The sequence below is a fragment of the Mytilus galloprovincialis genome, chromosome 7 (genome assembly GCF_965363235.1).
Source record: "Mytilus galloprovincialis chromosome 7, xbMytGall1.hap1.1, whole genome shotgun sequence".
Classification (NCBI taxonomy): Eukaryota; Metazoa; Mollusca; class Bivalvia; order Mytilida; family Mytilidae; genus Mytilus; species Mytilus galloprovincialis.
The window spans coordinates 35,257,803-35,280,268 of record NC_134844.1 but is presented as its reverse complement, the minus strand read 5'-3'; the positions used below and the strand labels follow the sequence as shown (position 1 = coordinate 35,280,268).

At 31.7% G+C, this 22,466-nt stretch overlaps 1 protein-coding gene across 2 annotated transcripts; it reads right to left on the bottom strand.

Moving 5' to 3' along the window:
- On the bottom strand, positions 1 to 22,122 carry LOC143082868 (protein FAM199X-like). 2 transcript variants are annotated; one of them, XM_076258832.1, is made up of 7 exons: positions 21,953 to 22,122; positions 17,797 to 17,916; positions 15,997 to 16,163; positions 7,156 to 7,315; positions 6,300 to 6,451; positions 2,624 to 2,748; positions 1 to 1,052 (listed from the first exon to the last, which is right to left on the bottom strand). In XM_076258832.1, exons 1-7 carry the CDS (start codon positions 21,982 to 21,984, stop codon positions 876 to 878), a joined length of 933 nt encoding a protein of 310 aa, XP_076114947.1. In that variant the 5' UTR covers positions 21,985 to 22,122; the 3' UTR covers positions 1 to 875. The 2 variants fall into 2 exon arrangements, with proteins under 2 accessions (XP_076114947.1, XP_076114946.1); XM_076258831.1 differs by lacking the exon at positions 21,953 to 22,122 and having other exon boundaries at positions 17,797 to 17,960.
- Positions 22,123 to 22,466: the final 344 nt, after the last annotated feature.

The following is a 22,466-nucleotide window of genomic DNA, read 5'->3' as shown; positions in this document are numbered from 1 at the left end:
TCAATATTTCTACTGTTTTATTGTCATTAAATATTGCATGTAGAAGAAACAATAATCCAGGTACATCTGATCAATAAGTTTTAGTATATATATATTTATGTCATTTGTAAGTATTTATATCATCAAAACATAAAAAACTTACTAGATATCATATTTTAACTGTCAACAAACCAACAAAGCATCAAATATTTAAGATATCACATTAATTTATCACAAATAACAATGCAAGTGACAATATCATATATCCTAAATAAGCAGGACTGTATACAATCCACACAGCCTTATGGACCACTTCCTACTGGCAAATAAGATAAGTCACAATAAACTCTCCAGAATGCTTGTTTGATTTGTTTAACTAATATATTTCAGCAAAATTTATATTTAGACACATGTTCATTTTTTTGAAATGCATTTCTTTTTTACAAAAAAATGACTAGAGTGCCTCTGTTTAAGTGCCAAACTTGATTCCAATGTTTCAATTCAGTATAGGTTGTTTTTCTCCCTTTTACATTTTAGGACCAAAATTGTTCACATACTGAAATAGATGTTCAACAACCATGTTTTGTTTCATCAATATGTTAAGTTTAAGAGGAGTTGTGCTAACAAGGCACCTGAACAATAAGATGAGATGTTTCGTATCTACCCCAAAACTTGGTGTGTTGGGGTTACAAATATTAAATAATTTGTATAATTTAAAATGAACTACTTTAGACTGATCAAGAAAAGACAAAACGATGAGTCGACTATCTTTTAAAATTTGACATGACATTTTTAAATAATTGTTTTAAGTACAAGTATATATATACTAAAAGTTTATTGAATTCTCGATACTGTTTCTTCATCTGACATTGATATCTTGTTGTTTTCTATGTCTGCTATCCTATAATGTCTATATCTTCTTCCTCAGGAGGGGGAGTTAACCGAGACATTGATAATACTTCTTCTTTCACAAACAATCCACTGCGTTTTTCTTTAAGTATCTGTCTGTAATCTTTTCTCTGTCTTTGTCTATCAGCTCGCTGTTGGTTTTTCCTTTCCTGAGACATTTGTCGCTAAAATAGAATTTTAATAAACAGTATTATTTTGAATTAATTGCTTGCATTTGCTTTTATTTACACAAATTGCTAAAATAATGTTACAGATTAGAAGATAATAATCCAAAGGAAGCACATCAGATATCCAAAATTAAGTCTTTGACTAACATTTTCACGATTAGAATAATGGCTAAATTTTTTCAATTTCCATATGAGAAAAAAATCAAACTAGCACACACACACCTGGGAAAAAAACACTGTTAAGTCAATAGCCTGTAACTTGTGGTTGTTGGTTAATGTCTACCATATTTTTTTTCGTAAATTGTATTGTTAAACAAGAGTGCACATGCTGAAATGTCTCGCCTTCTATACTAATCATTGATATTATGTTGATAGTCCTAAGTATAAAGTTAAGCATTATAACAACTGTCATATAAACTTAACATTAACCAAAATAACTAAACAAAGACCAATGAACCTTGAAAATGAGGTCAAGGTCAGATGAACCATGCCAGGCAGACATGTACAGCTAACAATGCTTCTATACAACATATATAGTTGACTATTACTAATAGTTTAAGAAAAATAGACCAAAACACAAAAACTTAACATTGTGCAATGAACCGTGAAAATGAGGTCACGGTCAAATAAAACCTGCGCGACTGACATAAAGATCATAAAATATTTCCATACACCAAATATAGTTGACCTATAGCATAGAGTATTAGATAAAAAGACCAAAACTCAAAAACTTAACATTGACCACTGAACCATGAAAATGAGGTCAAGGTCACATGACATCTGCCCGCTAGACATGTACACCTTACAATCATTCCATGCAACAAATACAGTAGACCTATTGCATATAGTATGAGAAAAACAGACCAAAACACAAAAATTTAACTATAACCACTGAACCATGAAAATGAGGTCAAGGTCAGATGACACCTGCCAGTTGGACATGTACACCTTACAGTCCTTCCATACACCGAATATACTAGCCCTATTGCTTATAGTATCTGAGATATGGACTTGACCACCAAAACTTAACCTTGTTCACTGATCCATGAAATGAGGTCGAGGTCAAGTGAAAACTGTCTGACAGACATGAGGACCTTGCAAGGTACGCACATATGAAATATAGTTATCCTATTACTTATAATAAGAGAGAATTCAACATTACAAGAAATTTGAACTTTTTTTTCAAGTGGTCACTGAACCATGAAAATGAGGTCAAGGACATTGGACATGTCACTGACGGAAACTTCGTAACATGAAGCATCTATATACAAAGTATGAAGCATCCAGGTCTTCCAACTTCTAAAATATAAAGCTTTTAAGAAGTTAGCTAACACCGCCGCCGCCGCCGCCGGATCACTATCCCTATGTCGAGCTTTCTGCAACAAAAGTTGCAGGCTCGACAAAAATTAAGATGTTAGTTTTCTTGTTTGAATTGTTACCCATTTTTCATGTAGACACCTTTCATAGTTGATTATAGGTTTCTCAATTGTCAAAGGCCATATGGCATGTATGGTTACCAATCATCTAAGGTCCAAAATAATGTATATTATATTATTGAAGATCAATACCTTTTTACTTTTTCTTGGTGATGGCGTTGATACACCATTATCATCTGACTGACAATCTGAACAAGAATGTGTCTTTATATAATCTTGTATTTTCTCTATTTTTTCTTCTGTCATGTTTGTTATATCTGCAAGCAAACAAGCACTGTTAGTATAAATATCAATTTCTGCACCTTTTGAAAGATGAGATTCATTAATTTCAATATGATGACCATACTTTTTAAGTTTAAACTAAATCATTATTTAAACTACCCTATACACACACCCATACTCAAAGCATGATGTCAAGCAAATACTGCTTGGTAGAGTATTAAATTTATATATTCTAAATTATAAGTACCACATTAATGTTGCCATAAATACAAGAAATATTATTTAAAATTATGCATGTTATGTTGGTTTTTGAAAAGTATGCTCTACTGAAAATAATTTAAAATAGTTTTCTTTTATGAAATATCATTTTTAAAACTTATATTAGACAACCCATGTTTATTGTATTTTGGCTGAGTGAATCGACGACTTTTAGTCCGTGGATAATGTGATTCAGTCAAAACTTTTATGCTCCTTATACTTAATAGTACTGGATTTTTTTTTGTTACACTATTTTCTTTTATGAAATACATTTTTGTACCATTTTTAAAACTTGTATTGGAGAACACATATTTATTGTATTTTGGCTGAGTGAATTGAAGACTTTACAATGAGTGTTATCTTGCATTAAATCCACCAGTTCTATTAATACTGTTGGTCGTTTTTGAAGATAATTTCTGTGGCACTTAATCGAACCCTTGTCACAATGGTTACAGCAACAACAGCAAACCTTAAGTGCAGGTTAAAGACTTGTAAATCTTCAGACTCTCATTTCTGCAAGGTTAATAAGATTTAAACATCTGTAATCTACTGTTGACTAAATTAAAGCAAAACTAATATTGAAATGAAAGTGCAATTGTATTCTATAGGTTACTTTTTCCCTGGTCTAAGTAAATTAATTGATCAATTGTATTCTATAGGTTACTTTTTCCCTGGTCTAAGTAAATTAATTGATCAATTGTATTCTATAGGTTACTTTTTCCTTGGTCTAAGTAAATTAATTGATCAATTGTATTCTATAGGTTACTTTTTCCTTGGTCTAAGTAAATTAATTGATCAATTCTATTCTATAGGTTACTTTTTCCCTTGTCTAAGTAAATTAATTGATCAATTGTATTCTATAGGTTACTTTTTCCCTGGTCTAAGTAAATCAATTGATCAATTGTATTCTATAGGTTACTTTTTCCCTCGTCTAAGTAAATTAATGTCTAAGTAAATTAATTGATCAATTGTATTCTATATGTTACTTTTTCCCTGGTCTTAGTAAATTAATTGATCAATTGTATTCTATAGGTTACTTTTTCCCTGGTCTAAGTAAATTAATTGATCAATTGTATTCTATAGGTTACTTTTTCCCTGGTCTAAGTAAATTAATTGATCAATTGTATTCTATAGGTTACTTTTTCCCTAGTCTAAGTAAATTAATTGATCAATTGTATTCTATAGGTTACTTTTTCCCTGGTCTAAGTAAATTAATTGATCAATTGTATTCTATAGGTTACTTTTTCCCTGGTCTTAGTAAATTAATTGATCAATTGTATTCTATAGGTTACTTTTTCCCTGGTCTGAGTAAATTAATTGATCAATTCTATTCTATAGGTTACTTTTTCCCTGGTCTAAGTAAATTAATTGATAAATTAATTGATCAATTGTATTCTATAGGTTACTTTTTCCCTGGTCTGAGTAAATTAATTGATCAATTCTATTCTATAGGTTACTTTTTCCCTGGTCTAAGTAAATTAATTGATCAATTGTATTCTATAGGTTACTTTTTCCCTGGTCTAAGTAAATCTTTTCCCCTGGTCTAAGTAAATTAATTGATCAATTGTATTCTATAGGTTACTTTTTCCCTGGTCTAAGTAAATCTTTTCCTCTGGTCTAAGTAAATTAATTGATCAATTGTATTCTATAGGTTACTTTTTCCCTGGTCTAAGTAAATTAATTGATCAATTGTATTCTATAGGTTACTTTTTCCCTGGTCTAAGTAAATTAATTGATCAATTGTATTCTATAGGTTACTTTTTCCCTGGTCTTAGTAAATTAATTGATCAATTGTATTCTATAGGTTACTTTTTCCCTGGTCTAAGTAAATTAATTGATCAATTGTATTCTATAGGTTACTTTTTCCCTGGTCTAAGTAAATTAATTGATCAATTGTATTCTATAGGTTACTTTTTCCCTGGTCTAAGTAAATTAATTGATCATTTAGTAAACAGCAATCAATCAAAGCTGTGTACTGTAAAATAAGTTTAGGTTTAATTTTTCATTAGTCTTTTCTTTAAGAACCTTAGCAATTCTGCCATTAGTAAAATAAATATCATCATGTTAATAGGTTCTTTGAAAATTAATGTGAATAAATTTACTTTTGTTCCCAAATTTCATGCTTTATCTTTTAAGTAACCATCACTTCCTTTCATGAAATATCACTTATAAATCTTATAATAGGAAACAGACATTGTTTTCTATTTTGACTTAATGAATTAGTGTTATCTTGCATTAAATCCACCAGTTCTATAAATACTGTTGGTCGTTTTTGAAGATAATTTCTGTGGCACTTAATCGAACCCTTGTCACCATGGTTACAGCAACAACAGCAAACCTTAAGTGCAAGTTAAAGCAAAACTTTTAAACATATAACAAAAGACAAATGTGCTCTGGTACATATTTAGGATGTCTTTGAAGGTTTATTTGGGTCATACTGCACTGACTTATATATGAATCTTTATGTTAATAGTAGCTTTGTTATCATAGCTATAGTGGGATTAAGACTGAACCCCTAACCCCCTGGTTAAGAGTATGGAGCTATTCCAGAATTAAATGTGAATTCCTCCAGTAAGTAAGGGGAGGTATGTATATCCTAAACATCTAAAGTGATAAGTATTCTTAACCAGAAGTTAACAAAAAAAAAACCTTCAGATTTTATTGGAGGTGCCGTGTAAAAACCCACATACCAAGTTTTCTGGAAAGCTCCCTCAAAAATTATTTTTCTTGTAGATAATTTATAATAAAACCCCCAAATAACAGAACAATAATTAATTCATTTCTCAAACTTAAATATAACCCTTTGCTAAAACTGATAAACTAATTGATGCATTGAAAAAACAAGTCAGGAGCAAAAAGCATCATTAATGTCATTAAAAATCTGTTACAAACCAAAAAGCAGAAAGCTAGTCTTACCTTTATTCTTTGATTAAAAAAATAACAAAATTAAAGGATATTTCAGAAGAATCACTCCATATCTACAGCTGAATGCAGCTATGTATTATATACGTCGTGAGGGCATTAGCCTGAATGGGTGTATCTAAATAACACCAAGATATTATTGTGAATACAGAATGATATGTTTTCAATAATTTAGGAAGGGGTCTTTCAGCAATTGTATCACATTATTCAAAAGCATGATAAATGCAACTTTCATTTAACAACATCATGGTGGAAGTATGAATGTATGGAACATATACAATTTGTATCAAAAACTTAACATCTATTTCCTTTGAAATTCTTTTATTTATGTACACACAACATGAATAAGAATGCATTGCAGAATGAAAATTCTTACAATTAAATACCTATATGACAATTTACAAACCTATTAAGAACTGTTTATCTGTGGGTGATATTCGTGATTTAGGATCTATTATTCTTAAAACTTCTAACTGTTCTCTAATACCTAGATCACGACTAATTCTCTGACTTAGCTGGTCAACAACTATCACCTTCTCATGCTCATTTAGATCATTCCTGTAAATATATAATACATTGTAAAGAACTATCAAGGAATATGACAGTTGCTTTTTCTCTCATTTTGTTGGTAGATAACATTTGATTTTGTCAGTTTTTTTTAAAGGACTTTCTCTTTTTGAATTTACCTAATGAGTTAGGTATTTTTGTTGTAATTTTTAGCAATAGACAACTTTCCAGTTCGATGCATTTCCGTCAAAAACTCTGGTTTTAGTGAACATCATTCGTGCGTATAGGTGCGTCGTCACTTCCGTTGTTCCAATGTTGAGCAAGTGGTTGGAAAACTGTAATCTATATTGTACGAATTATGCGGCAAATTGATTTCTCATAATTGACAATCAGCACTGCTGTCATTGGGAATTGTGATTAAGTACCTACAAAACACCTATTATTTATAATTTATTTTGCACAATGACGATCACTAAGATGCTTGATGAACGTTTATAGTGCAGTGATACAGGCGGCCCCCTCTATCTGGTAAATGACGTCACAAAGGCGCGCATAATTGACGATTTTTTTCCGGTGACAGATGAACCTGAAAGCGGTCTATTAATTTATCAATGACATTAATAAATCTTCACATTTCCTACTGTTTCATTATTTGAACAAGTTAAAACCATTATTTAGCATACGATATAAAATGGCCTTAGAATGCTTAGATTCCATCAAATTAAATTTAATGATATCACAGAAATATACCATACCATTTCTTGTGTTTTCTGTTTTTAGAAGAATAATTTGAACAACTACTGCAAGATAAATCTATACTGGCTGGTTCAGCTGGAGGTATAACTCTGTCACAATTATCACATGATGAGTCTAAGTCTGTGTCAGTTATATCTTCAAGGACAACTTCAGAAAAATCTACAAAAAAAATCAAAAGAAATAATATTATAAGGACGACAACTCTGTTTACTCATACTTGAAATCTTGCACAAATCTTTAAGATTTTTACATTCCCAAACCTTTTATACAACACAAACGTTGCAATTAAACATTTAAAGTACAGATTAAATAAGGGTCAATTTAATAAACACTGACATCTTTCTTTCTATGAAGGTTAAAAAGATGAAATTATAACTAGACAGACTAGATAGTATATGGGCTACTGCAAGACAAAATGTATGGGAGGGTTGGTCACCACATTTATTTTTTTCTAGAGGGTTGAAGTAGCCCTACTATTTAACCTACAACATGAAAAATAAGATATAGCAATAATCAGCAATCAGACTGGGGCGGAATATTAAATCAATCATTGATACTAGGATATTGTCCAATCATCATGTTGCTGTTATGACCTATATGACCTAGTTATAACAATAGGGTCAAATTCAATCCTCTGATTTTTAGGTGTAATACCACCAAATCATGGTACGTCACATCTGGTTTTATACGAAAATAGGTTGAAAAAAAATATTCCCTTGAATTTGACAGTCGTAGGTAATAATCCTACATTTCATTGCAGTAAAAGATTTCTGTGTCATAACATATGTCTTAGGTATTTCAAAGCACCATTATTTTTCTATTTGGGATTTCTATAGAATATTTTGTAATCTTGAGGTTACATGGTGATTAAACCTTGTACACAGATAAAATAAGGGGAGAAATTTGATTGGGGTTAACTTCCAGTGATGGTTATTTTCTTATATGCAGACAAAGACTAATTGGGGAAAATCAATGGTGGTATTACACCTGGATAAGAATGGCAGAGAATGAGATGTTTTGGAACGCAATAGAAATGAAAAGAATGGTTGTGGCAAGTCACAGTTAGAGAGAAGAAACAGCAAATTCAGCAATTTTGCATCTTTAAAGGGAAATAACTAGAGAACGATAAAAGTGACATTGAACTAAAGTTTGAGAAAGGACACCAAATTCAGGATGTCCATACAGACAGACAAGGCTAAATGTCTATACTGTCTATTGATTCTGATTCAATTGGATGGTTGGACACTAAATATTCTTTTCTTGGGGGGGGGGGGTATAAATAGCCAAACTAACAGAAACCTACAATCGAAACAAGTAACTATAACATAGCAATGATAAGCAATCAGACTGGGGCGGAATATTAAATCCATCATTGATACTAGGATATTGTCCAATCATCATGTTGCTGTTATAACCTAGCTATAACGATAGGGTCAAATTCAATTCTCTGTTTGGGATAAAAATGGCACAGTGTTTTTGAGATTTCTTTGTAAACAATTGGAGAAAAAAGTTTCACAACATCTTGTTGAGACAAAGCACAGTAGAGAGCAGAAACATCAAATTCAGTAGTTTTGAATCTATAAAGGGACATATCTAGAGACCAATAAAAGTGGTAGCATACTAAAGAAATGTAATTTTTTATGCCATCTATGGATTCTGATTCTATGTCCATCAGTTATTATGCCCAATATCTTATGGTTAAAAGATAGACATGAATTCCAATTTGACAGTAATGTATATAATCTGGTTCTTTTTAGAAACATTCCCACTAAAAATCTTTCAGAAGTAGTATGTCAAAAAAATGCAGAATGGGATGATTTCAGGTCACATTGCCATCAGGATAGAATTCTAATTTTGTATCCATATGTTAAAACCAGAGTATAAAATATCTATACACAGGTAGTTATCACATGGAGAATTATTGTGGCACATTTTACACATACTCCTAATACTACAAAGTAAAGGAGCAAACCAAATGTGCACAATTAACAGATGCTTATCAAAATAATAGTAATGTAATGTATGACCCTGTTGTAAATGCATTACATTTTTTTTCTCACCTTCCAATACTTTTCACTATTTTAATTTAATCAAATACCATTGAGGTCCAACATAACTAAAAAAAAACAGTGGATCAATTAATGGCCTTCCCATCAACTATAATAATCACCTTTAACAGTCTACAGCTAATATAGGGGAAAAATGTATTGGGGGTAGGACACCACATGATATTTGTTTTCTGTACGCGTAAAAGGCCTAACTAACAGAAACCTACAACACAACTAACTATAACATAGCAATGATAAGCAATCAGACTGGGGCGGAATATTAATTCCATCATTATTACTAGGATAATGTCCAATCATCATGTTGCTGATATAACCTAGCTATAACAATAGGGGCAACATCAATACTCTGTTGTGGATTAGAAATGCATAGAATTTTTTTTTAAATTCCTTGGAAACACAATAGAAACATAAATAGTTTCAGAACATTTGGTTGTGACAAAGCAAAGTTGAGAGAGCAGAAAATAAAAGATGGTTATTAAAATAATAGTAATGTAATGTGTGACCCTGTTGTAAATGCATTACATTTTTTTTCTCATCTTGCCTTCATACAGAGCAAGTTATTGAGAGAACATTGTTTTTTTTTATCTTATAACTATCATTTTTTTTTTTAAATAATAGCAAATTTAAGAGAGTAGAAAATAATGCAGAATGGTGTAATTTCAAGCAACATAGCCATCATGAAGGAAATTTTATTTGTATCCATATGTTAAAACCAGAGTATAAAATATCTATACACAGGTAGTTATCACATGGAGAATTATTTGTTGCACATTTTACACATACTCCTAAAACTACAAAGTAAAGGAGCAAACCAAATGTGCTTAATCAAAAGCCAGGCGAGATAAAAATGTATCCATGTGTTAAAACCAGAGTATAACATGTCTATACACAGGTAGTTATCACATTTTGCATAAACTGTTATGACCATCTTTAACAACCTATGGGCTATTGCAAAAAAAAATATGTTTAAAACGATAGGACATCACATCATCAAAGGATATTTTTTCTGGTGGGAATAAATAGCCCAACTAATAGAAACCAAAAAATTGAAACAAGTAACTATGACATAGCAATGATCTGCAATCAGACTGGGGCGGAATATAAAATCCATCATTAATACTAGGATATTGTCCAATCATCATGTTGCTGTTATAACCAAGCTATTACAATCATGACAGTAGGGGCAAATTATATCCACTGTTTTGGATAAGAATGGCATAGGATTTTTGAGATTTCTTGGAAAACAATCAAACTGAAATTTAGCATGATCATAACAAATTGATGGTCTGCTTCTGTCATTAATGATAGATTTAATAAAAAAAAAAAGTGAAGAAAGAGTCCATGGAACAGATACTTCAGCTTGTAAATATAGTAGGCTAAGTAAAGTTACAGTGCAGAAACAGCAAATTCACATTTTTTTTTCATTTATAAAGGGACACAAGTCAAGAATAGTAAAAGTGATGCCACTCACATTTAACTTTTATCTGTGTTTGGTGGTTACTAGCATTATGTTTAAGTTAAAACATTTCATTGTGAAAAAGTAAAGTTCCAAGAATGTGAAAACACAAATTCAGAATTTTTATTTCTATCAGGACATATGGACATGGGTAAATCTTAATGCCCCCAACAATTAACTAGAGGCTCTTAAGAGCCTGTGTCGCTCACCTTGGTCTATATGCATAATAAACAAAGGACACAGATGGATTCATGACAAAATTTTGTTTTGGTGATGGTGATGTGTTTGTAGATCTTACTTTACTGAACATTGTTGCTACTTACAATTTTCTCTATCTATAATACACTTGGTCATTTAGTTACAGAGGATAATATTTTGTAAATATTTACAAAAATTTACCAAATTAATGAAAATTGTTAAAAATTGCCTATAAAGGGCAATAACTCCTTAAGGGGTCAACTGACCATTTTGGTCATGTTGACTTATTTGTAGATCTTACTTTGCTGAACATTATTGCTGTTTCCATTTTATCTCTATCTATAATAGTATTCAAGATAATAACCAAAAACGCTACAAAATATCTTTAAATATTACCAATTGTGGGGCAGCAACCCAAAATCCCAATTCCAATTCATCTGAAAATTTCAGGGCAGATAGATATTGACTTGAAAAACAATTAAACCCCTTGAGAGATTTGCTCTTAATGCTTTGGTTTCAGAGTTATAAGCCAAAACCTACATTTTACCCTTATATTCTATTTTAAGCCATGGCTGCCATCTACGAAAAATTGGTAAAATATGATTATAAAGGGCAATAATAGATCTTGACTTGATAAACAATTTTACCCTATGTCAGATTTGCTCTAAATACTTTGGTTTCAGAGTTATAAGCCAAAATCTCTAATTTACCCCCATGTTCTGTTTTTAGCCATGGCGGCCATCTTGATTGGTTGGCCGGGTCACCAGACACATTTCTCAAACTAGATACTCCAATGATGATTGTGGCCAAGTTTGGTTAAATTTGGCCCAGTAGTTTCAGAGGAGAAGATTTTTGTAAAAGTTAACGACGACGGACGTCAAGTTATGAGAAAAGCTCACTTGACCCTGTGGGCCAGGTGAGCTAAAAATGTATCCATGTCTTAAAACCAGAGTATAACATGTCTATACACAGGTAGTTATCACATGGAGAATTATTGTGGCACATTTTACACATACTCTTTATACTACAAAGTAAAGGAGCAAACCAAATGTGCTAAATTAAAAGTTGCAATTGGTTATTTGAAAAAGCTGTAAGGCTCCATGTTGTAAATGCACTAGATTTCCTCAAGCATCTGGCCTTAATACAGAGCCAGTTATTGTGACAACACGATGTCATTATATATATGTTTTATTGAATCTTTCAAACTATCAGGCACATCTTCAAAAATCTGGTTAACAAACTATGATATTTCAATGATAAGCAATCAGACTGGGGCGAAATATAAAATCCATCATTGATACTAGGATAATGTCCAATCATCATGTTGCTGTTATTACCTAGCTATAACAATAGGGGCAAATTCAATTCTCTGTTTTGGATAAGAAAGGAAAATGATTTTTTTGATTTTTTTGAAAACTATCAAAATGAAAATATTCATGATCAAAACAAATTGGTAAATTAATGTCCGATGTAAAATTAAAGAGGTTGTGTCCATGGTCTAGTAATCCCCTTTTAATTTATATTCTATGACCTTGAAATAAAGTATCATTTTACTGAACTTTGAGGTCAAAGGATTATCTTTTTTTCTTTAACACAGATTAATGTCAATGAACAGCATGTTAATTTATCCCTTTTCCATAATCAGTTATGACCACCTTTACCAGTCTATGGGCTATTGCAAGAAAACATGCATGGGAGCATGGACACCATTTGATATTTTTTCAGAGGAGTTTAAATATCCCTACTATTTAACCTACATGTTTTTGTACAACATGTACAACATGTAATATATAGCAGTGATCAGCAATCAGACTGGGGCGGAATATAAAATCCATCATTGATACTAGGATATTGTCCAATCATCATGTTGCTGTTATAACCAAGCTAATATAATAGGGGCAAAATCAATCTTTGTTTTGGATAAGAATGGAATATGATTTTTGAGATTTTTTTGAAAAGTATCAAAATGAAAATATGCATGGTCAAAACAAACTGGTAAATTAATGAACAATGTAAAATAAAAGCGGTTGTGTCCATGGACCTGTAATCACCTTTAAAATTATATTCTATGACCTTGAAAGAAAGTATTAAACAGTTATTACTATTTTACAGAACAATGAGGTCCAACATTACTCAGATTTATTATCTTTGCTCCTTGTACAGCTGGTCAATTAATCCCATTTTAATTAGCTATTATAAACAACTTTTACAGTCTATGGACTTTTGAAGGGGGAAATAATGTGAGAGGGTTGGACACCACATGATATTTTTTTAAGGGTTAACTAGCCCTACTATTTAAAAGACAAAACTAAAAATATGACATAGAAATGAATAGCAATCAGACTGGGGCGGAATATAAAATCCATCATTGATACTAGGATAATGTCCAATCATCATGTTGCTGTTATAACTTAGCTATAACAATAGGGGCCAATTCAATTCTGTTTTTGATTAGAATGGCATATGATTTTTTTTAGACTTCTTGGAAATTTTTTTATCAAAATGAAAATATGCATTCAAAATTGGTAAATTTATGATTGATGTAAAATAAACGAGATTGTGTCCATGGTCAATTAGTCCCCTTTAAAATGATATTCTATGACCTTGAAAGAAAGTATTCCAACAGTTATCAGTATTTTACAGATCATTGAGGTCCAACATTACTCAGATTTATTATCTTTGCTCCTTCAACACAGATAAATATCCTTGAACAGCTGGTCAATCAATCCCTTACAATCAGCTATTATAACCAACTAAACAGTCTATGGTCATGACGGGCAGATACAATGTAGAAGAGGGTTGAACACCAAATGATATTTTTTTCTGCAAGTTATACTACAAAGTAAAGGAGCAAACCAAATGTGCTTAATCAAAAGTTGGTATGCTTCATTATTACCGTATGTAGTTTGCTATTCTGTTTTTAATTCAAATCTACTTTGAAACTATCAAGACCATTCTGTAACAATCATAGCCATAATTTATTATCCTCTGTAGGAGTTTCCTGATAACAATTATTTTCTACATAACTATAAAACTTTTAACTATTCATTTTTTGTCGAGCCTGCAACTTTTGTTGCAGAAAGCTCGACATAGGGATAGTGATCCGGCGGCGGTGGCGGCGGCTACGGCGGCGGTGTTAGCTCACTTCTTAAAAGCTATATATTTTAGAAGGTGGAAGACCTGGATGCTTTATATTTTGTATATAGATGCCTCATGTTACGAAGTTTCCGTCAGTCACATGTCCAATGTCCTTGACCTCATTTTCATGGTTCAGTGACCACTTGAAAAAAAAATTCAGATTTTTTTGTAATGTTAAATATTCTCTTACTGTAAGTAATAGGATAACTTTATTTAGTATGTGCATACCTTGCAAGGTCCCCTTGCCCGTCAGACAGTTTTCACTTGACCTCGACCTCATTTCATGGATCAGTGAACAAGGTTAAGTTTTGGTGGTCAAGTCCATATCTCAGATACTATAAGCAATAGGTCTAGTATATTCGGTGTATGGAAGGACTGGAAGGTGTACATGTCCAACTGGCAGGTGTCATCTGACCTTGACCTCATTTTCATGGTTCAGTGGTTATAGTTAAGTTTTTGTGTTTTGGTCTGTTTTTCTCATACTTTATGCAATAGGTTTACTATATTTGTTGTATGGAATGGTTGTAAGGTGTACATGTCTAGCGGGCAGATGTCATCTGACCTTGACCTCATTTTCATGGTTCAGTGGTCAAAGTTAAGTTTTTGAGTTTTGGTCTTTTTATCTAATACTATATGTCATAGGTCAACTATATTTGGTGTATGGAAATATTTTATGATCTATATGTCAGTCGTGCGGGTTTTATTTGATCTTGACCTGGTTTTCACGGTTCATTGCTCAGTGTTAAGTTTTTGTGTTTTGGTCTATTTTCTTAAGCTATAAGCAAAAGGTCAACTATATTTGTTGTATGGAAGCATTATTAGCTGTACATGTCTGCCTGGAATATGGTTCAACTGACCTTGACCTCATTTTCATGGTTCATGTTAAGTTTATGTGACAGTCATAATAAAGCTTTATATTTAGGAGTATCAACATAATATCAATGATAGTAAAGAAGGCGAGACATTTCAGTGTGTGCACTCTTGTATAAATAAAGGATTAAGGTTACACATAAATAATAAGTATTTTTTTGTGCAACTTCAAAATTTTAGATATTAATGTTATAAATAAACTTTTCATTCAATCAATTAACTTGGCAACCCTTAGTAGTATACTTAACTATAAACAGAAAGTACAATAAATAAATCTAGATTCTGTATAAAAGATAATATGTCAAATTTTATATGGTAAAATGAAGGAGGTAAATCTCAATAAAACAGCAACAAATGGAAACCAAAGCAGACAAACAGATTTTCCGCTTATATTTCTCAAATGTTCCGCTTTTAAACTGACAATCCAGAAAAAATGTCTAGGTAGCAAAGAATGCATCATGGTGCCATTCAAGGCAAACTTGACATTATAAAGTAAATATTTTTATTTTTTGTATCCACATGTTAAAACCAGAGTATAAAATATCTATACACAGGTAGTTATCACATGGAGAATTATTGTGGCACATTTTACACATACTCCTAATACTACCAGTCTGCACCAAAAACTTTTTCAACTACTAGTCCGAAGACCAATATTCTGACATTTTTCTTATTGGGCCAAACAAAATTTTGCAAAAACTTGCTAGTCCGAATGAAATTTTACTAGTCTGGGGCATCGGACTAGTGGCTAACCGTGCAGACTGTACTACAAAGTAAAGGAGCAAACCAAAAATGCAACACAGGATAGTTTTTTTTAACAACTTTACAATGAAGCCAATTGGAGAAAATTTCTATGGTGACACACATACAGTTGCATGCCCAACTAGCCACTTATAAACAGCACCAGGAGTGCAACATGTGTATAAAGTCTGCCTACTGAAATTGTTGCAATAAAATATCTTAAAATACAACATTTAAGGAGGAATGCAATTAGAGGACAGCAAAAGAGATCTGGTCGAAAATCTTGGGTAATATCCGGCCAGGTGTTCAAATGTTCTTCCAAAAAGCTTTGTGATAAGTCTCATAAATTATAAAAAAGTATAAAATACCTGTGTCTTTTATATCTTGTATAATACTGAGAACCGATGATGCGAGGTCACCAAACAGGTCCGCCTCTGTATCAGCATCAACATCAAGGTAAAGGTCATCACTACATTCAGAACTAGCAACACTGGTTCCTGTTGACAGGTTACAGTAATCATTGAACTGTCTTACCCTAAAATAAATAAACATACATAAACATTATTGTATGTAGTTACAAACTTTAAATGATACTATCCATGCTATCTGAACAACATATAAACATTTATTTTTTGTTCTGTGATAACCAACATAAATAAAATACAGGTCATATATCTAACATCTCTGTGTTGTTTGTTAAAAGGTGCTATTTTTGGATATAAAAACATTATATTTGTCTATATACTTTGCTAAAAAATTGAACAGGTAATTCTGGACAATACACTTATCTTGTTATAGATGGGTGACTATGCTCATTTGTCAAAAATGACTTATGCTTTAAAAAATTGTTAAAAAACAACTTAAAGCTGTTTAATGTTCATCATAACAAATGGACAAAAATAGCTGTGTTAACACCTAAAAATAATCAAGTCGTAAAACTTTTCCTACTGCACAGGTTAGTCTGTACGTTTGTGTAATTTTTGAGGTGTAAACACAGCCATTTTTGTCCATTTGTTAAGATGAACCTAAGACTAAATGTATACTGTGTAGACACACAGTGTAGCATTGCATTATTAAACATTATCATAATCATGAACTTTCAAAATGAAACAGAAATGTATCTCGATGGCATAATTTATTGGATGTTATGTTGAGTTCAATGAGGGTTCAAGATCCTTATTATCAATTAGTCACATCTCTAGTTTGTAGATTTTTTTAAGGTATAATGTAAGAAATTTTATAAGAGCATATTTATTAAGAAAATGCTCCCGCTATAAATTTCTTTTTTTTTATGTTGCATTACTACAAACACAAAACTTAACATTTAAAGTGGTGGGTCTACTTGTAATGCTTCTAAAAATGCTTCCCCAAGAAAAAAAAATGTATTCCAAAGAATGATAACAGTAAAAAAATACCAAACAATATTTCAAAGTAAGTTGAATTCATATGGAATAGTTTCTATGAAAAGCAAAAACTGCAAATTTACTCCTTTTTAGTGTGGTTCTAAACACAATTCATTTTGTGACTGAATCTGTCAATTTGTAAAATGCAAATTTGAGTGAATTTTCAAACTGAAGTCCAAGGACCATTACTCTGCACATAATAAAAAAAAATTGAACTTGATCTATACACCAATTATCAAAATCAATATCTTCAAGCAGTATGAAAAAAAAAAGTGAGGAAAAACTGATATTTGAGTGAATTTTCCAAGTTCAAGGACAATAATGCTGCACATAATGGTCAGATGGGAACAAATTTAAACTTGATCTGTAACTTGTCATGATAGAACAATCCACCAAATATCAAATCAATATATTTAAGCATGAAGAGATAAGTGTGGAAAAATTAATTTGCTGGAATGACAAATGGACAAAAGACTCAGAATGGACTGAGTACATACCTAAAGTCCCCTTCAATTTGGTCAGCAGGGGACTAATTAAAACCCACAAACAAAATAATGTGTGCCTTCATTGCAAATAAAATGTAAATCCTGTGTCATTTAATAGTTAAAGTTTAATGTTCCACTGATACAATGTAAGTCATGAATTACAATTAATTGAAACAGTCAGTATTTATATTGTAGTCCCTGTAGTCTCAAATCTTTTAATTAACTATACTAGTTCTGAGCATTGAACGTGTCAAAGAATTAGTAATTTTTACTATCAAACCTGTCAATTCCAGCTTCCTCAAATATGTAGTATTCTGTATCATTTGTATTTCTTTCTGGTGAATATTTCCATGATTCTGGGGAGACATCTTTCAGTAGTATGTTGTCCAGACACCAGGGACTGTAAAATATTATAGAAGCTTTAATCATGCTGGTTAAGTGATTATTTTTACTTTCTGATGTTAAAAAAAAATTTGAACAGTGCAGCATTGCATTATTGAATATTGTCATCAAACGATTATTTTTTTAAATGAAAACATATGAATCTAGATGTCATAACAGTTCTAAGATCCTTAATTAGTCACATTCCTACTTTATATGGCAAATATATTAAGTACAATATAAAATGTTAGATATTATTTAAGAGCATCTTAATCAAGAAAATGCTCAAGCTATAAATTCTTTTTCTGTAGCATTACTACAAACCCAAAACTTAACATTTAAAGTGGTGGGTCTACTTGTAATGCGATGATCCATGCTCTGTATCAATGCCTCTTTCAGACAGAGGAATAGTCCAAATAATTATGACATCTTGAAAGGCTATCATATTTTTTTTCTTTGACGCCTTACATCGACGTCATAACGCCGAACTCATATTTTCAGTTGGACTTTCAGAGGGAATTTACTGCTTTATTAAAACGTTTGGCTGATTTATCCCAAAGATGCTTCATTTTGGGAGTATAAAATATTTTTTGAACCAAACTCTGTAAAATTTGACAGACCTAAATTTCCAGATAATATAAAACAAAGGTTCCGGAAATTCTGGTCTGTCAAATTTATCTGAGTTTGGTGCAAAAATAATTTTATAATCTCTTAAAACAAATGTAAAAAGAAATCAGATAAATATTTTTAAAAAAAAGCAGTCGACAAGTTCCCGCCTCGGATGGAATTGTAACTTATTTTATTATTACTGTAGGGATTTATTGGAAATATTTTGCACAAACAAAAACATAAAAGGTATTAAGACTTTTTTATATATGCAAAAAAATTAAGCCTTCAATGAAAATTTTATGGCTAATTTGGGTCTCAAAGTTGAGAGCAAAATGTGCTCTCAAAGTCCAACCGAAAATGGTAACTTCAGCATTATGACATTGTAGGAAGGCGTTCCAGAAATTTTTTTAAATAGCCTTGCCAGACGTCATAATTATTTGGACTAACAGAGGAATAGATGCCTTTTGATTTTGAAGCGATTGGCAAAATATCTTATTTTCCATTGTTTACAGTTTTCTTACTAAGTCTGCACGGTTAGCCACTAGTCCGATGCCCCAGACTAGTAAAATTTCATTCGGGCTAGTAAGTATTTGCAAAACTTTGTTTGGACCAATAAGAAAAATGTTGGAATATTGGTCTTCGGACTAGTAGTTGAAAAAGTTTTTGGTGCAGACTGCTTACTGCATGTTTATGCATGGTCATACCTGCAAACTTTCACAATTTAGGCGTTTACTACACGATTTTGACCCTTTGTGGCAATTGCACGATGGTGAACGTGAAAAAACATCTAAAACACGATTTTGTGAAAATCTACACGAAAAATTTGATTGTTCCCGATTTTGAACTGTGTCCAAGGGAAGATAAATGTGTTCAGCCAATCAAATTCTGTGTTTCTTGTTATCAAATTAATGAACCAATCAAAAACATTTTCTCTCAAGATTATTCTAACATGCTAGATTTTGAACTTGTGTTGGATTCCTCTGTGCGTTGGTCAGAATTGTAAAATCGTGAACCTGGCAGGTGATTTTTCACCTCCAATGAGTTTCTTGCACAGATTAAGAATTAGATCATGGCTGATTTACAAAATTCAATGATGCAGTACTACCATAAAGATAATAAATAGTAGTTTATTCACTAATGTATTGACATTACACATGTATTCAATTAAATTACCAAATCATTTAAAGTACAATTTACTATTTTTTATTTTTCACAAGGACCAAAAACCCCCACATAAGGGGTATCCCTTAAATGAGGGACTGTCCCCAAGACAAAGGGTCATTTTACTATTGTAAAAAATAAAATAGAAAAATTTAGACTTTTTAACTTAAAAATGGAAAAATTCATTATAATTTATATTTGGAACAACTTTTCTAAATGATGGGTCCAATTATTTTGAAAAATAAAGAAGTTAAAGTCTAAAAACACTTCAAAATTCTTGAGCATGTGTTGACCATATAATACCAGATAGATCATAAGATGTATAGTTCTTTGGGAAAAGATTTCTTCAAATAGTATGGATATGTGCTTATTTGTACTTAAAAAGAGGGTTTTTATGTCCTTACATTGAGGGGTTACCCTAGGTGTTGTTCCCAACCTGATAAAGGTCCTTCTTTGTGCATAATTTTAAATTGGAAAAGTCAGGCCAAATAAAAATATATGTGTGGTTCCCCAGTTACCGGACCGACCCTAGAACTTTTTTTTTCATTTTCAAACGATCAAATTTTGAGGAATGTGATTTAAAATAATTAATTTCATAGATTTCTGTCATCAAAATTTCCATCAGAAGTATCTGTTACCGCTAAAATTCAAGAATTCATAACAGAATGCAACAAAATAAACTAAAAACGTATCATGACTGTTTATTTTAAAACCAAACACATGTAATAATGGCGGACTTCCGGTTGGGGCATGTATAATACCGGAAACAATTTCGGTAAGCACCCAATTTTTATCGGGATTTTGACAATCAAAAATAAAAATTTGAAAAAAAAAAAAAAAAAAATTGCCAACCTACCGACCCTGTTTTATAAAAGTATACATACATTTTGTAACTGGAACCACACATATATTTTTATTTGGCCTCAACAATCATGTTATATCCTTACACATGAAAATAAATCCTGGGCTTATAGCTACATATTCATCTTTTCTACTCAGATATAATAAATAGAATCATGCAAATAAACTTAATAAAAAGGCTTGAAAGCTCATCATACAAATATGACACTTTTTCTAGACCACAAAACAGCATGCGCAAAAAAATGTTGCAAAGAATTGTCACCTTTGAAATTGTTGTCGCGCGCTAAAACCTTAATGGGCACTTTCAAAAGTTGGCAGGTATGCATGGTCCTTTTTTTTCAATTTTAAGAAAGAAGATTTGGGGAGGACATGCATATAAAATTTCAATGAGACCTCCTTAATTTTTATTGCAGATTTGTATGTCAATAAAATCATGTTTACCAAAAGGATATGATGAACAAAAAATAACACTGGGCTTGTTCATTGTTGAAAAGCCTTATGGTGACCTAGTAAGCTTGTTATTTTCATTTATCTCATTTGTTGGTATTTGTGGGTCAAGATTGCTTTCCTTAGAAAATGTGAGGGATTAACTTAGTCAGTCGTAATCAGTTGAGCTAAGGAAGTACTTCTTAAGGTCAGTCCATACATGATACAAAATGTATATGCGCTGCCTTTTAACACGAAAGTCAGAGGTCCCAGTGGAGACCATGCTCTCTGGATAGCAAATGCCCAATCTTTCCACTTCTAGTCAAAAGTTTTTTTTATCGACATTGACTACCCATTAGAATTTTGCACCGTCAGGTCTGGTAACATTGTTTAGCGAAGATAGGAACAGTGCTCTGATAATAACATTTATAGGAGACATTAGGTAATTCATTACCACATTTGATTTAAAAAGAAAAATGAAAGTAATACTATTAACGCATTTAATGGAAATCAAAATATGTTTAGAATACAACTTAACTGAACGCCAATTGTTACCAACATGATCTACTCATGCCCCAAAACTACCCAGTATTGCAGCATTGCCAATATTGCCAGTAAGGCAGCAACCATTTGATTTTCTGGGGGGGCTATGGTTTTTTTTCTGGACAAATTTTTTTTTTCGCCTGCGGCGAGAACAATCTATTTTTTTCGCGACAAGTCGAAAACAATTTTTTTCTTTCAATTTTAGCATTACATATAGTGGCAGCTGAGTGTGAAACAAACAATTTTTTTTTCTCAGAATCAAAAACAAATTTTTTTTTTCTCCAAAAACTGGAAACAAACTTTTTTTTCCAAAAAAAACCATAGCCCCCCCCCCCCCCCCCCCAGAAAATCAAATGGTTGCTGCCTAACTATTATTAATATTATACATTTGTTTTACACGTGCACATATATGATATATTCTTCAATTTGAATGCATGGGTGTGATAAATAAAAACCTTGGCATTGCCACTACGTTGTCTGTGAACATCCTGTAAGGCTGTATGTATGCTGCTATCTAAAATTCCTGGTTCAACATAGTAAAATTAGTTCTGTATTCTAACAACGTTGTACTCACTACCACTGCACCGGTCTGAATCACCACGTGTAACATGTGAATAGTTATTAAGTCAACAATTTTCTGATTGGTTGATACACCTTCGTGTAATTCAGAGGTCATTTGCATATTTATTTTATGTTATTCGATCTTGTTGAAATAAGTGTGTATCCAGGAAGAATTAAAAGAATGTGACAAATATATGATAAATTTCAATTTTATATAACAATACTCAAGAATGAAGGCCTTGTAATTTAGATCACTTAATTTCGTCTTTTTCGCGGAATATTTTCCATAGCCATTCAAATTCGTTGTTACAGATAATATATTTCTGCCTTAGGGAGGCTATCGAAAGGGATGTCAATACCAAAAAAAAAAAATACCACTCACATATTTTACATTACAAAGAGATTTTG

Coding starts and splice junctions, on each gene's coding strand:
- LOC143082868 (XM_076258832.1), bottom strand. CDS start 21,984: ATGTTCACAGACAACGTAGTGGCAATGCCAAG. Junction 16,164..17,796: donor GAGGAAGCTGGAATTGACAG/GTTTGATAGTAA, acceptor TATTTATTTTAG/GGTAAGACAGTTCAATGATT. Junction 7,316..15,996: donor ACAAGATATAAAAGACACAG/GTATTTTATACT, acceptor TTTTTTTTGTAG/ATTTTTCTGAAGTTGTCCTT.